At 39.1% G+C, this 13,444-nt stretch overlaps 1 protein-coding gene across 1 annotated transcript; it reads left to right on the top strand.

Annotated features, from left to right (window-relative positions):
- The first annotated feature begins 9,727 nt into the window (after nucleotides 1-9,727).
- LOC128491713 (olfactory receptor 2M3-like) lies at nucleotides 9,728-10,486 on the top strand. The gene has a single exon (XM_053464025.1). It carries the CDS (start codon nucleotides 9,728-9,730, stop codon nucleotides 10,484-10,486), a length of 759 nt encoding a protein of 252 aa, XP_053320000.1.
- The last annotated feature ends 2,958 nt before the right edge of the window (nucleotides 10,487-13,444 follow it).

Genomic DNA, 13,444 nt, shown 5'->3' with positions numbered 1-13,444 from the left:
ATATATATCTATGAACAGTGATTTACCGATCCTCAGCCAACACACAATAACAAAATTCATTGTAGATTTTCAATAGTGGCGGGATATAAAAGTCTGTTATAATTTAACTGCTCTTTTTCCTTCTGTTCCCAGGAAAGTTTGTACCTATAAGGCTAGATTTCCACTTGGTTTTTTTTTGCTAAAAACGCCTATAAAAACGCCAATAGCGCCACCTGGCGTTTTTTTGTGAAAAACGCATGCAGCCAGATGTTAGCTGTAATTCAATAGGAAATCGCAAAATGCCATTTCCACTTGGCGTTTTTCTGTTTGGCGTTTTTTCAGTCCTCTTTGGCGTTTTTCTGCTTTTTTGGGCTCTGTGGCAGTTTTTCAAAACTGCAGCATGTTGACACTCTGGCGTTTTTTGCAAGAAATCTTGGCGTTTTTTCTCCAATAGAAGTCTATGGGAGAGAAAAAACGCCATGAAAAAGCCATGTGGGTTTATTGCCTTGGCGTTTTTTATGGCGTTTTTTCCACAGTTACAATGCAGAGGATGGACCCAGTATCTGTGTGTCCTACGAGAAATAGGCTGAAAACAAACAGTTTCACACAAAACAAAGTCCTGGACTGGTTCATATTGAATTTTACACCATTTGGAACAAACATGCCATTACAAACAAACATACGCGACCGGATCCTGCGTGCCAAAAGCAACAGCAAACAATTTGCACCATCATTTGGGGCCAATCTTCCCAGAGGAGCAGACATTCGAAATAAAGCATGCCTTACAAACCACAGAAAAGAGACAAAAGGGTCTACCAAGTAAATGACATCAGGAGAGGGCAGATACTTGCCATTTATCCTAATCCCTTTTAGCTGGGTGAAACTTCTAACTTGTAAAGGCTGGAAAAACTGCCTAAGGTCAAAAAAAGCAATTTCCACAGAAAGGCTAAAACGCCAGAAAAAACTGCAGAAAAAACGCCAAAACGCAGGTAAATGCAGCGGCAGTTTTATTGGCAGTTTTCCTGGCGTTTTTCATCAAGAAAAAAACGCCGGACAAAAACCCAAGTGGAAACCTAGCCTAAGGCTAGATTTCCATTTGGTTTTTTTTTGCTAAAAACGCCTATAAAAACGCCAATAGCGCCACCTGGCGTTTTTTTTTGTGAAAAACGGCTGCAGCCAGATGTTAGCTGTAATTCAATAGGAAATCGCAAAATGCCATTTCCACTTGGCGTTTTTCTGTTTGGCGTTTTTTCAGTCCTCTTTGGCGTTTTTCTGCTTTTTTGGGCTCTGTGGCAGTTTTTCAAAACTGCAGCATGTTGACACTCTGGCGTTTTTTGCAAGAAATCTTGGCTTTTTTTCTCCAATAGAAGTCTATGGGAGAGAAAAAACGCCATGAAAAAGCCATGTGGGTTTATTGCCTTGGCGTTTTTTATGGCGTTTTTTCCACAGTTACAATGCAGAGGATGGACCCAGTATCTGTGTGTCCTACGAGAAATAGGCTGAAAACAAACAGTTTCACATAAAACAAAGTCCTGGACTGGTTCATATTGAATTTTACACCATTTGGAACAAACATGCCATTACAAACAAACATACGCGACTGGATCCTGCGTGCCAAAAGCAACAGCAAACAATTTGCACCATCATTTGGGGCCAATCTTCCCAGAGGAGCAGACATTCGGAATAAAGCATGCCTTACAAACCACAGAAAAGAGACAAAAGGGTCTACCAAGTAAATGACATCAGGAGAGGGCAGATACTTGCCATTTATCCTAATCCCTTTTAGCTGGGTGAAACTTCTAACTTGTAAAGGCTGGAAAAACTGCCTAAGGTCAAAAAAAGCAATTTCCACAGAAAGGCTAAAACGCCAGAAAAAACTGCAGAAAAAACGCCAAAACGCAGGTAAATGCAGTGGCAGTTTTCTTGGCAGTTTTCCTGGCGTTTTTCATCAAGAAAAAAACGCCGGACAAAAACCCAAGTGGAAATCTAGCCTTAGGCTAGGTTTCCACTTGGGTTTTTGTATCTGCCCTCTCCTGATGTCATTTACTTGGTAGACCCTTTTGTCGCTTTTCTGTGGTTTGTAAGGCATGCTTTATTCCGAATGTCTGCTCCTCTGGGAAGATTGGCCCCGAATGATGGTGCAAATTGTTTGCTGTTGCTTTTGAAAAACTGCTACAGAGCCCAAAAAAGCAGAAAAACGCCAAAAAGGACTGAAAAAACGCCAAACAGAAAAACGCCAAGTGGAAATGGCATTTTGCGATTTCCTATTGAAGAACAGCTAACATCTGGCTGCAGCCGTTTTTCACCAAAAAAACGCCAGGTGGCGCTATTGGCGTTTTTATGGGCGTTTTTAGCAAAAAAAAAACCAAGTGGAAATCTAGCCTATCAGTAAACACAATAGTCTTGGATATTGAGTATGAATTGGTTAACCCCTTAAGGACCAGGCTGTGTTTTACCTTTTGTACCATTGGGACCGAGGCTGTTTTAACACTTTTGCGGTGTTCGTGTTTAGATGTAATTTTCTCTTCACTCATTTAGTGAACCCACACAAATTATATGTTGTTTTTTCAGGACAAGAAGGGCTTTCTTCAGATACCATTGTTTTAATCATATTATCTAATTTCCCATAAACAAAATAATAAAATATGATGAAAAATGTAAAAAAAAACACATTTTCTGACTTTTTACCCCTTTTACTCATCCAAAAAAGCTAATGAAAAAACCTACTAAATATATTCTACTATTTGTCCTGAGTTTAGAAATACACAATGTTTTTATGTTTTTTTGCTTTTTTCTGCACGTTATGGGGCAATAAATACAGGTAGCGTTTTGTTATTTCAAAACCATTTTTTCCAAATCTGGTAATTCTTCCCCCCATGTGCCATTTCGGGTATCTTTGAAGCCGGCCAATTTTTGAAAACTAGACACCCCAAGGTATTTCAAATGCTACAATTTTAACTCTTTCCATGCACTAATTCTACCATCAGCCTTTGTCAAACTTTGTGGTAGTAATTTATTTTGTGTTTTTTATTGCTAAAATTGCTCTTCAGGTATGGATTTACAGCTCCTGGTATACATCACTTTCAAACAACACCCCAATATGTGTTCAGCAACATCTCCCAAGTACAGTCATACGCCTCATGCATGGGTTTGTTGGGTTGTTTGGGAGATAAAACGCCACATTTAGGAAGTGCACATTTTTTAACTTGGAACTTTTACATCTGGTCATTCTGCCCCCATGTCCTAATAGGACCATCTTTGAAGCCGGCTAATTCAATTTACCCCATCAAACCATATATTTGTGAAAACTAGACACCCCAAGGTATTTCAAATGCTAGTATTTTAACCCTTTCCATGCATGAGATTCTACCACCAGCCTTTGCCACACTTTGTGTTAGTATTTTTTTGGTATGTTTTTTTACACAAATTGTACTTTGGGTATACATTTATAGCTCCAGGTATACGTCACTATCAAACACTATCAAAGAAATATGTGTTCAACAACATCTCTCGAGTAGAGTGATACCACCCATGCATGGGTTTGACTGCTGTTTGGGGTTAAAAGGCCACATTTGGGAAGTGCGCTTTTTTTTCCCTATTTTGGTCAGTCTGTGCCTATGCCCTATCTTTGAGCCTGGCCACTACAATTTACCTCATAAAACCATATATTTTTGAAAACTAGACACCCCAAGGTACTTAAAATGGTAGTATTTAACCCTTTCCATGCATCAGATTCTACCACCAGCCTTTGCCATACTTTGTCGTAGTATTTTTTTTTTTTTCACACAAATTGTACTTTGGGTATAAATTTATAGCTCCAGGTATACGTCACTTTCAAACAACACCCTAATATGTGTTCAGGAACATCTCCCAAGTTCAGTCATACCCCACATGTATGGGTTTGTCTGGTGTTTGGGGTTAAAATGCCACATTTTGGAAGTGCGCTTTTTTTCCCCCATTTCGGTCAGTCTGTGCCTATGCCCTATCTTTGAGCCCGGCCACTCCAATTTAACCCATCAAACCATTCATTTTTTTAAATTAGACACCCCTTGGGTATTTGAAATGCTTTTATTTAAATTTTTACATGTCAGGATTTTTGGGAAGATAATTTTAGCACTTGCTCATAATAATAAACTTTATTTTTTTATTTTATTTATTTTAAAATGTTACCCTGTTTTTTTTTAAGCTTTTTCTTTTTTTTCCTTTTTTTAATATTTTACTAATCACATAGTGATTAGAAAGCTGGGCTCCATTGACTTGTATGGTTGAATGCAGTACCTGTATTCAACCTGCAGGTGGAGCCAGAGTTCTCTAGAGGGTCTGGAGACCGTCTAGCCAACATTTAAAACTTTATTATTCTTTTTCCCGGGCCGCCGCCATCTTGAGGATGGCGAAGACAGCGTGCAGCCCACCCAGAGGTAAGTGTTTGGTGTCGCTGGATGCCTCCTGATCGAGGCATTCCAGCGACACCATTGACGTTTAGGAGGTGATCGTTGATCGCCTCCTAAACGCTTTTAAAACGGGCGTCCGTTGACGCCCTGGGGAGGGGCCAGACATGGCCCATCATGCCGATCTCGGTGTTGCTGAATGCCTCGACATCGAGGCATTACAGCAACACCGTTTAAGCTTAGAAAGTGATCGTTGATCACTTTCTAAGCTTGTTTAAGTCTCATGACGTGCTGACAAAAAAAGCTAGTTTGGGATTCTTTATTAACCCCTTAACGTCCATTGCCGGGTCAGGCACGTCATGCAAAACGGTCACTTAACGACCTATGACGTGCCTGACCCGGCAATGGACGTTAAGGGGTTAATAAAGAATCCCAAACTAGCTTTTTTTGTTGTTCTTCGTTCACAGGGTCCATGGCAAGCATTTGCGAACAAGGTTCACAAGCTTTCCAAGAGCCATTCTCATTCTTCTCAATCCCCTTCTCTTTCTCCTCTCATCAAACCATCACCTCTCACTGTCCGGATCTAATGTCCTCATATAATTTATCCAGCATGGGCTATAGCGGGCCCTGACTTTTGTGCAGAGGGGGGGGGGTAGGCTTTTTGGGGTGAAATTTGGTGGTGGAGTTGGGGGTAGATTATTTGGGGGTAGTGACTGCTTTCCCGGGCTTAGGAACCATTCTTGTGGTTAGCTTACCTGGTTGCGTGTCCCACCCTTCCTCCCTTTTCTTTTGTTCGTTGGTTTGTGTTGTTTTGTCACAGTCTGTGGGGCGCAGCTTGCCAGGTATCCAGGGGGTTAATGTGGTGATAAGTGAATTGTTGGTAACAACTGGTGGGATTTCTTGGCTGTCAGTGCTGGGAACCTCAGGTCAGGGTGGGGGCATCGGGTCCCTTCCTTAAGTGGTATTTGGTTATGGTACCTGGATTACTTGGCAAGCTTGGTGTTCATTGTGTTTTTTGTATATATTTACATGTTTGTGTTTTGAGTCATTGTCCTTGTTAACGCACCGATGTTTATTGTTTCAGGTTTTGGCATGACAATGACTCTAATAAATAAAATTGGCTGTGACTTCTTCCACTTTTGCATCTTTTTGTTCTTTTTTTGCATCTTTTCTCTTCTACCTTCTGTCTTTCATCTTCGCTCTTCTATTTTTGGTGACATTCTCTCCCTGATTTGCGGACAGGATTGGGGGAGAGGATGTCACCGGAAGCACCACAATTTTGGTGGTAGTTCGCTGAGCATGGGTTATGCAGGTTAGTGGCTATTTTATCCTTAAGAAACAAATAACTTGCTGTTTTGTCTAAAAGTAAAATTCATAAATTAATAAAAAATCTGTCCTATCACTATTAAGATCCCTGAAATTCTCAAGGGCTTTCTATTGTGACCATATAATTATATTATTCAATAGCCGTAAAAAGTCAGTTACTAAAAGAAAGAGTGATACATTTCTACAAAATATCTGGATTCATCCCTACGATGCTGCCAAATGGGATGTACAGCTTGCTGCACAATTTATTAACCAGGGATGAATAAGAATAACCAACAATACGTGGCGTGTTTCATCAGCACAGAGGCCAGCTTTGTCATCAAAGTGAATGGGCAGAAGTTTAAAGAATTTAAAGGGACGCGCAGGGTCCAAATCCCATCTACCCACTTAATTTATAGCTATGCCAGGTTCATTTAATATAGGATCTGGAATCCCACCTGTTTCCTTGCGACATAGCTCTATCGGATTGGTTCGCTGTGAGACAAGCCTCAGTCAACCACTTTCTCATCTTCTTTATTTTATCTTCTCCATTTTCTTCCCTATCTTTGTCTGCATCTCCGCAGGCATAAGACAGCAGGAACTTCTCCCCGATCCTCTAACGCCACCACTAGGGCCACCATATTCCCCTGAGTTCAAGTTAGGGCAAACTTATGGCACTTTCGGTGAGTCCCCAAATCGGGAAGAAGACGTCACTGCAAGCACAGCTGAATGCACAGATCTATGATGTTGCCTGCTCATTTGGTTCACACAAAAAAAACGAGGGGCATTTATCATTCGGGAAAGAAATTTGTTGCCTGATGCCCATATCTCTCACTCTCTTGGGTTCTCATTCTCGTTCACTCTATCACTCTCTCGTGCTCTGTAAATGTTTCCCTACTTTCTATGCTGACCACTTCTGCTTCTACCGACTGCTTCTACTTTTGCATCTTTTTGTTCTTCATCTTTTCTCTTCTACCTTCTGCCTTTCATCTTCGCTCTTCTATTTTTGTCCACATCTCTGCGAACTACCACCAAAATGGTGGAGCTTCCGCGACATTCTCTCCCTAATTGGCGGACAGGATTGGGGGAGAGGACGTCACCGGAAGCGCCACCATTTTGGTGGTAGTTTGCTGAAAACACTGTGATTTTGCCCTAAGTTGGATCATCAATGGCAGCGCTTCGGGTGATGTCCTCTCCCATATCCTCCAATCGGAGAGAACCTCACCAAAAGTGCTGCATGAAAATTTGAAGTTTACAAGTAGAAACTCAAAATTTTACTTTTTCATTTTTTCATTTTCTTGTTGTGTGTGCATTGTGTAGGATTTAAATAAGAGATCTATAGAATAGAGGGCTGTATAGACTTCTTGAAATGAAAATGGGCAGAATTTTAACTAAATCAGCACTCTCCTGCAAATCTGAGGTTAACTTGATAGACAGTTGTGAATACTTTTTAAAATATTTTTGTTTAGCCCACAATTTTGTTATCATAAGATTCATTCATTCATTCCTCTTGTACTAATGTTTGATTGTTTGTTTGTTTTTTTACTTTTTTACACTCTTTTTATTTCTATACAAGCTAGTAGACTTGCACATTTGGATTTGAGCAAATTTAATACAATTTGCAGATTTTGTCAATTCGTAGGTATCTCCAAAAATGAGGTCAGACTTCTGCCAAAATAGCAGAGCTTCCTGGAAAGTCCTCCCCCCTTTGATTGGAGGACTGGGGCGAGGGTGTACTGGTACACTTGCACATGTGTTTTTTTAAGCAACTTGGCAGGTAGGTATATCTTAGAGAACCACAGCCTCAGTTTCTTCTCTCTCTCTTCGTGTAATCCAAGACATACTCTGTGATGATGAGATTTGCAGGTTTTTCATTACACTGAAGATAGTTCTTAACCCCTTCGGGACCGGGTTTTTGTTACTAAGGTGGTGCTAAAAGACCGGAGCCGTTTTTGTGTTTTTGCTATGTCTTTCTTCAACTGTAATTTCTCTCTTATCAATTAGTGCACCCCCCACACAAATAATATATTGTTTTTTTCAGCACAAGTAGGACTTTCATTTGAAACCATATTAAGCTGGGTAGTAAATTGTTTTGTTTGGAATAAACTGGAAAAAGTAGGGGGGGAATGAAAAAAAACCTCATTTTTTTCCAGTTTTGTATACATACAAATTGTACACACATTGAACCAACGGGAAAACATTATCCAAAATATATTCATTAAGTTGTCCTGATTTGGAAACCACCCAATATGGCCAGGATTTTCATCTATTTTGACCAGCATAGGGCAAATATTGCAAGGCATGCATCACGTTTTAAAAGTGTAATTGTTTTCAAATTTGGCATGGTAGGCTAATAACTGCATCGGTTGATTATCCCCCCAAAATTATATGTTTATGAACAGTAGATAAGTCAAGGTGTACAACTAGGGTCATTTTGACACTTTTCAAACAGGTATTTTATCGCCAATTTCTGCCAAATTTTGAGGTATTTTTATATTTTTTTGTTTTTTTTGCATATGTTGCAATGTTGCTTTAGATTTTATATTATATTTTGTATAGAATATGTGCAACTGCAGAAAAAAACACCAAATTGTGTTCACCAACATCCCCCGGTTCCAACAAGGCCTCACATGCATGGTTCATGCATTTTTTGAGGAAGCTATGAGGGCAAAACTGGAACATGCGCATTTTAGCTTTCAAATTTGGAATTTTCAAATGCAGCAAAGCCGTAGCTCAGCATACAGGGCCAGGAACACAATGCTCTAGCAATGAGTCTAGGCTGATGCGTGGCTTATATTGAGCCTTAATTGACCAAACGAGGGGCAGGTGTTTCAAGAGCATTAGGGAACAGCATGGTCCAAGAAGAAGCAGGAGGACATCACTGTCCAAGATCCACTCGGTGGAGTAGTGGATGGGTGATTCACCTGGAGTCCAAAGGGTTGCAGGTTCGAATCCCTGTGGTGCCTGGCATTGAGTAGACAGAATGTGTTGTTAATGAAAAGAGTGAATTAAGGGTTCACTTTTCAAATGATTAAAAATCATATGGCGCATATGTTTACTTGCATTATTACATAAAATATATAGTATGACAACATACAGTAGCTCATAGTGTTATCAATGCAATATTAAAAATATACAAATTAACAGTGATATAAACAAAACAAACTGGTATATATGTATTGAGGACCCATTTCTTGCAAGATTACAGAGTATTAGGGGGTTGATGGGGAAATGAGACACAAGATACGATACCATAGGACTATTTTAGTTTTGTTAACACATCTGGTTGAAACCATTGACCAGTGCCACTAGTATATATTTTTTTTTTTTAGAAATCCAAAACACATTTAAGACTTTTTTTTCTTGTAAAACAACGTGAAGATAATTAGCGATCTAGTCTATTTGGAATAATTAGTTTGTTTCGTTTGGAGATCACTTGAGGATTACTGAGGCTCGTAGTAGAAAGAAAAAAAAAGATATAAAAGGCAGATTGTTATCAACCTAGTGAAATATTGCAAGAACACAGAGAGAACGTTATAGACATGGTAAGAGTTATTGAGCTTCTTTCCTTACGTCTTCCATGCTTAGAATGCACAGTTCATTAATAACAATTTACATAAAGCATATATCTTATATTTTTTCTATTTTCAAATTTTTATTATGATGTAAATTTTTTTTTACAAATTTTATGTAATTTATCTAAATACTCTAATGCAGTAGGCGTTCAATCCAAGCTCTGATTCACTAATGTCCTCTCTAATATCTATAGATTTTTTTTATACTATTGATTTCATTAACTCTACTAAAATCTTGATACTTACATCATACTTCATTTCTATTTCTTAAAAAATTCAGAGAATTATTTTATCATGCATCACCTGCAGGATCTTAAGAACAGAACAATAATCCAGGATTTCTGGATTCTTGGATTTGAGAATATTCACAGCGTTAAACTCTTACCTTTTCTTTTGTTTCTAATCATTTATCTTTTAACATTATCTGCTAATTTCACGATCATATCACTGGTCATCGCATGTCGCCACATCAACGCTCCGATGTACTTCTTCCTCAGCCACCTGTCTTTCAACGACATCCTTCTCTCCACAACCATCGAACCTGAAATGCTGCAGGTTATAGTGAGAGAAGGAACTTCTATAACCCGAGCTGGCTGCTTCACCCAATTCTACTTTTTCTCTATTGCCACCGCTAATGAGTGTTTCCTCCTCACCGTGATGTCCTACGACCGATATTTGGCCATCTGTAACCCATTGCGTTATTCCTCCATCATGGACCTTAAACATTGTATGTTTCTTACATCTTCATGTTGGGTATGTGGAGTACTTATTGCTTTACCACATGTCGTTCTTTTACAGAAGATGACATTTTGTGCATCAAATACAATTAATCATTTTTATTGTGACCTTCTTCCACTTCTCAAACTTTCTTGTTCAGAAACATCCACTATTGAAGCTGTAAGTGTTTTTAACTCTATCCCAATCGTATTTCTACCATTAATTGTTATCTCTGTGACGTATGCGAACATCATTGTCGCCATCCTCCGGATCTCTGCCTCAGCTGGAAGACGAAAAGCCTTCTCCACCTGCAGCTCCCACCTGACCGTGGTCTGTATGTATTATGGGACCATAGTGTTTAACTATCTGGTTCCATCTGAAGGACAGTACATAGGGTTACAAAAAATGATTTCTGTCTGTTACACTATTGTGACCTCACTGTTAAACCCTTTAATATACAGTCTAAGGAATAAAGAGATTACACGGGCACTAATGAAATGTATCTTTCCAAAAATAAAATAAAATTAATATAATGTATCTCTATAGTAGAAAACCCAAATAATCCTCACTATCATGAATACAAGGAAGCTTAATTAATATATTGTCACTGGGGCTGAGCCTGGGTAGATTTGTGGCAGGGCTCTGGTGTGTACAGATGTCGGTCAGTCTGGGTGGCTTGAGAGGGCGAGCTGTTGGCTGTGGAGCAGAGCCGGCCTTAAGTGTTCTGGCGCCCTGTGTGGACTACTCCTCTGGCACCCTCTGCCCCTTCTCACTACCCCCCTCTGCCCCTTCTCCTTCTCCCTATCCTTACTTACCTCGTTGCCGGAGTGCTGCGGTGGGAACGGGAGGCGTCCATCTTCCCGATCTGCCGCAGTGCGTGCTTCTCAGCTGAGCACCGGAATAATTCCGGCATTCAGCATGAAACGCTGGCACCGCGACGGAATCACAGAGAGTGAGGGGCTCCGAGCGGTCGCTGAAAACTTCACAAGCGACCGCTCGGCGCCCGGCCTGCCCGGGACTTAAATTGAAACATCGGGGTTTTTTTGTTTGTTTTAACTTTATTTAACATCCTCCATGTTAAATAAAGTTAAAACAACTTTATTTAATATGGAGGATGTTAAATAAAGTAAAAAAAAAACAACAAAAGAAAAAACGATGCTTTAATTTAAGTCCCGGGCAGGCGCCCCTGTTGCCATGGCGCCCTGTGTGGCCACACAGGTCGCACACCCCTAAGGCCGGCCCTGCTGTGGAGCACATCTGGCTGGGTATTCCCTTCCGGTGCCAGGCACATTGTGAGGTTGTTAAAGTCCTCTTCAGGTCAAAAGGGGAATTCATTCCAGATTTCTTGTTTTCTTTTTCTTTTTCTTTTTTTTTAAACAGTTTGTTATTACTTATCTTCAGTCTATGAAGGACAGGATTTTACTAGATGAGAAGTCATTTATTATCATGTGGTGTTTGGTGCATGTGGTGTTTGAGCATGAAAAGTCACCTAAAATATAAATGACTGACAGCAATGGCGGACTCCAGGCCTACTGATAAAGGACATTTATTGGAGCATCATGCAATAAAGCTTGATTATTTTTCAATATATTCATTTATTAATGTTCAAGGAAAAATATTTAAATGTCGACATTCAAAAAACCAAAAAATTGAATACCTGATGTCAAAATATCTTGCTTCTATTCAACATATTATAAAAATATGTTTAATTACATTAAAGGGTTACAGGAATTTTTGGTGGAAAAACTCCCTTGTGAAGCCCTGGATGAGGTATCTTCAGCTATCTTACTGGGCAGTGATTGGAAAGAGTAGTAAATGTAGTTTTTTTCCGGATGCATATTAGTTTTGTATACAAATTATTAAATCTTTTAAATGGTACACTCAGTCTGCATCTCACTTGGAGCCTTAAGTAAAACCAAAGAGCAATTTAGTAAGGTGGCTATAATTTGAACTCTGCAAAAAGACTGGAATAAATAAGGCAAACAATCAGTTGGAATGTGTGTTTGAGTATTTATTAAATGTTAAAGCAATGGAAGGAGATCAATTCAATCTGTAATCCAAAAGTCCAAAAATAAAGATTAAATGGCATTGTACTTAAGATGTAATGTTCTTTCCTGCCTTCCTTTTTCCCCTTCGTGACAATGGCTGATTTTACTTTTTGTACCCTTCGTGACAATGGGTGTTTTAACATTTCTGCGCTGCTCGTGTTTAGCTGTAATTTTCTTCTTTCCCGTTTACTCAACCCACACAAGTTCTATATTGTTTTTTACAGGAGAAGAAGGGCTTTTACTTTTACTTGAAACATCTTTTACTCCTCTATAAAAGCTAATGAAAAAACCTGCTAAATAGATTCTACTATTTGTCCTGAGTTTAGAAATACACAATGTTTTTATGTTTTTTTGCTTTTTTCTACACATTATGGGGCAATAAGTACAGGTAGCGTTTTGCTATTTCAAAACCATTTTTTCCAAATCTGGTAATTCTGCCCCCATGATCTATTTCAGGTATCTTTAAAGCTGTACAATGAAATCATCAAACCCCACCAAACCATATGTTTTTGAAGACTAGATACCCCAGGGTATTTCAAATACTAGTATTTTAACTCTTTCCATGCACTAATTCTACCACCGGCTTTGTGGTAGTCATTTTGTTTGCATTGGTTTTTCACACATGTTTTACTTCAGGTATGAATTAATTGGTTAACGTGTGTTTATTGGGACATTGTTGAACCCGGCCAAATCAATTTACCCCATTTTTTAAAAGTAGACACCCCATGGGCATTTAATATGCCAGTATTTTAACTCTTTCCATGTGAGAATTGTTAGAAGATTTAGCCCTAATTTTATGATGGACTCATAAAAATATTTATATATATATATATATATATATATATATATATATATATATATATATACCGTATTTGCTCGATTATAAGATGACCCTGATTATAAGACGACCCCCCAAAATCTGAATATTAACTTAGGAAAAAAAGAAAAAGCCTGAATAAAAGACGACCCCAAAGGAAGAAAGTTTTCCCAGTAAATGTTAATTCATGTAAACTATTTTTTTTAATAAAAGCTATGATTGAGAAAAATATTTTTTTTGTTTTTATTTCTTGTATTTTCCAACCTGTCCCCCAGTTACGCACATCTGCCCCCAGGCTTGCCACTCCAATATGGCACTGTGGCCCATGATATGCCTTTTAACCCTCTATATGCCACTGTGCCCCATGGTATGCCTTTTGACCCCCTATGTGCCACTCTGCCTCCAGAAATGCCTTATACCCCTATATCCCATTCTGGCATTTAGGGGGTTAAAATGCATATTATGGGGCAGAGTGGCATATAGGGAGGTATAAGGCATTTCAGGAGGCAGAGTGGCATTAAGGGAGTTAAAAGGCATTGTATAGAGCACTCTGCCTCCAGAAATGCCTTATACCCCTATATGCCACTCTGGCATTTAGGGGGTTAAAAGGCATAT

This window comes from Spea bombifrons, chromosome 4, assembly GCF_027358695.1.
Source record: "Spea bombifrons isolate aSpeBom1 chromosome 4, aSpeBom1.2.pri, whole genome shotgun sequence".
NCBI lineage: Eukaryota > Metazoa > Chordata > Amphibia > Anura > Pelobatidae > Spea > Spea bombifrons.
This window is presented reverse-complemented; position numbering and strand designations above follow the sequence as displayed.

Coding starts and splice junctions, on each gene's coding strand:
- LOC128491713 (XM_053464025.1), top strand. CDS start 9,728: ATGTACTTCTTCCTCAGCCACCTGTCTTTCAACGACATCCTTCTCTCC.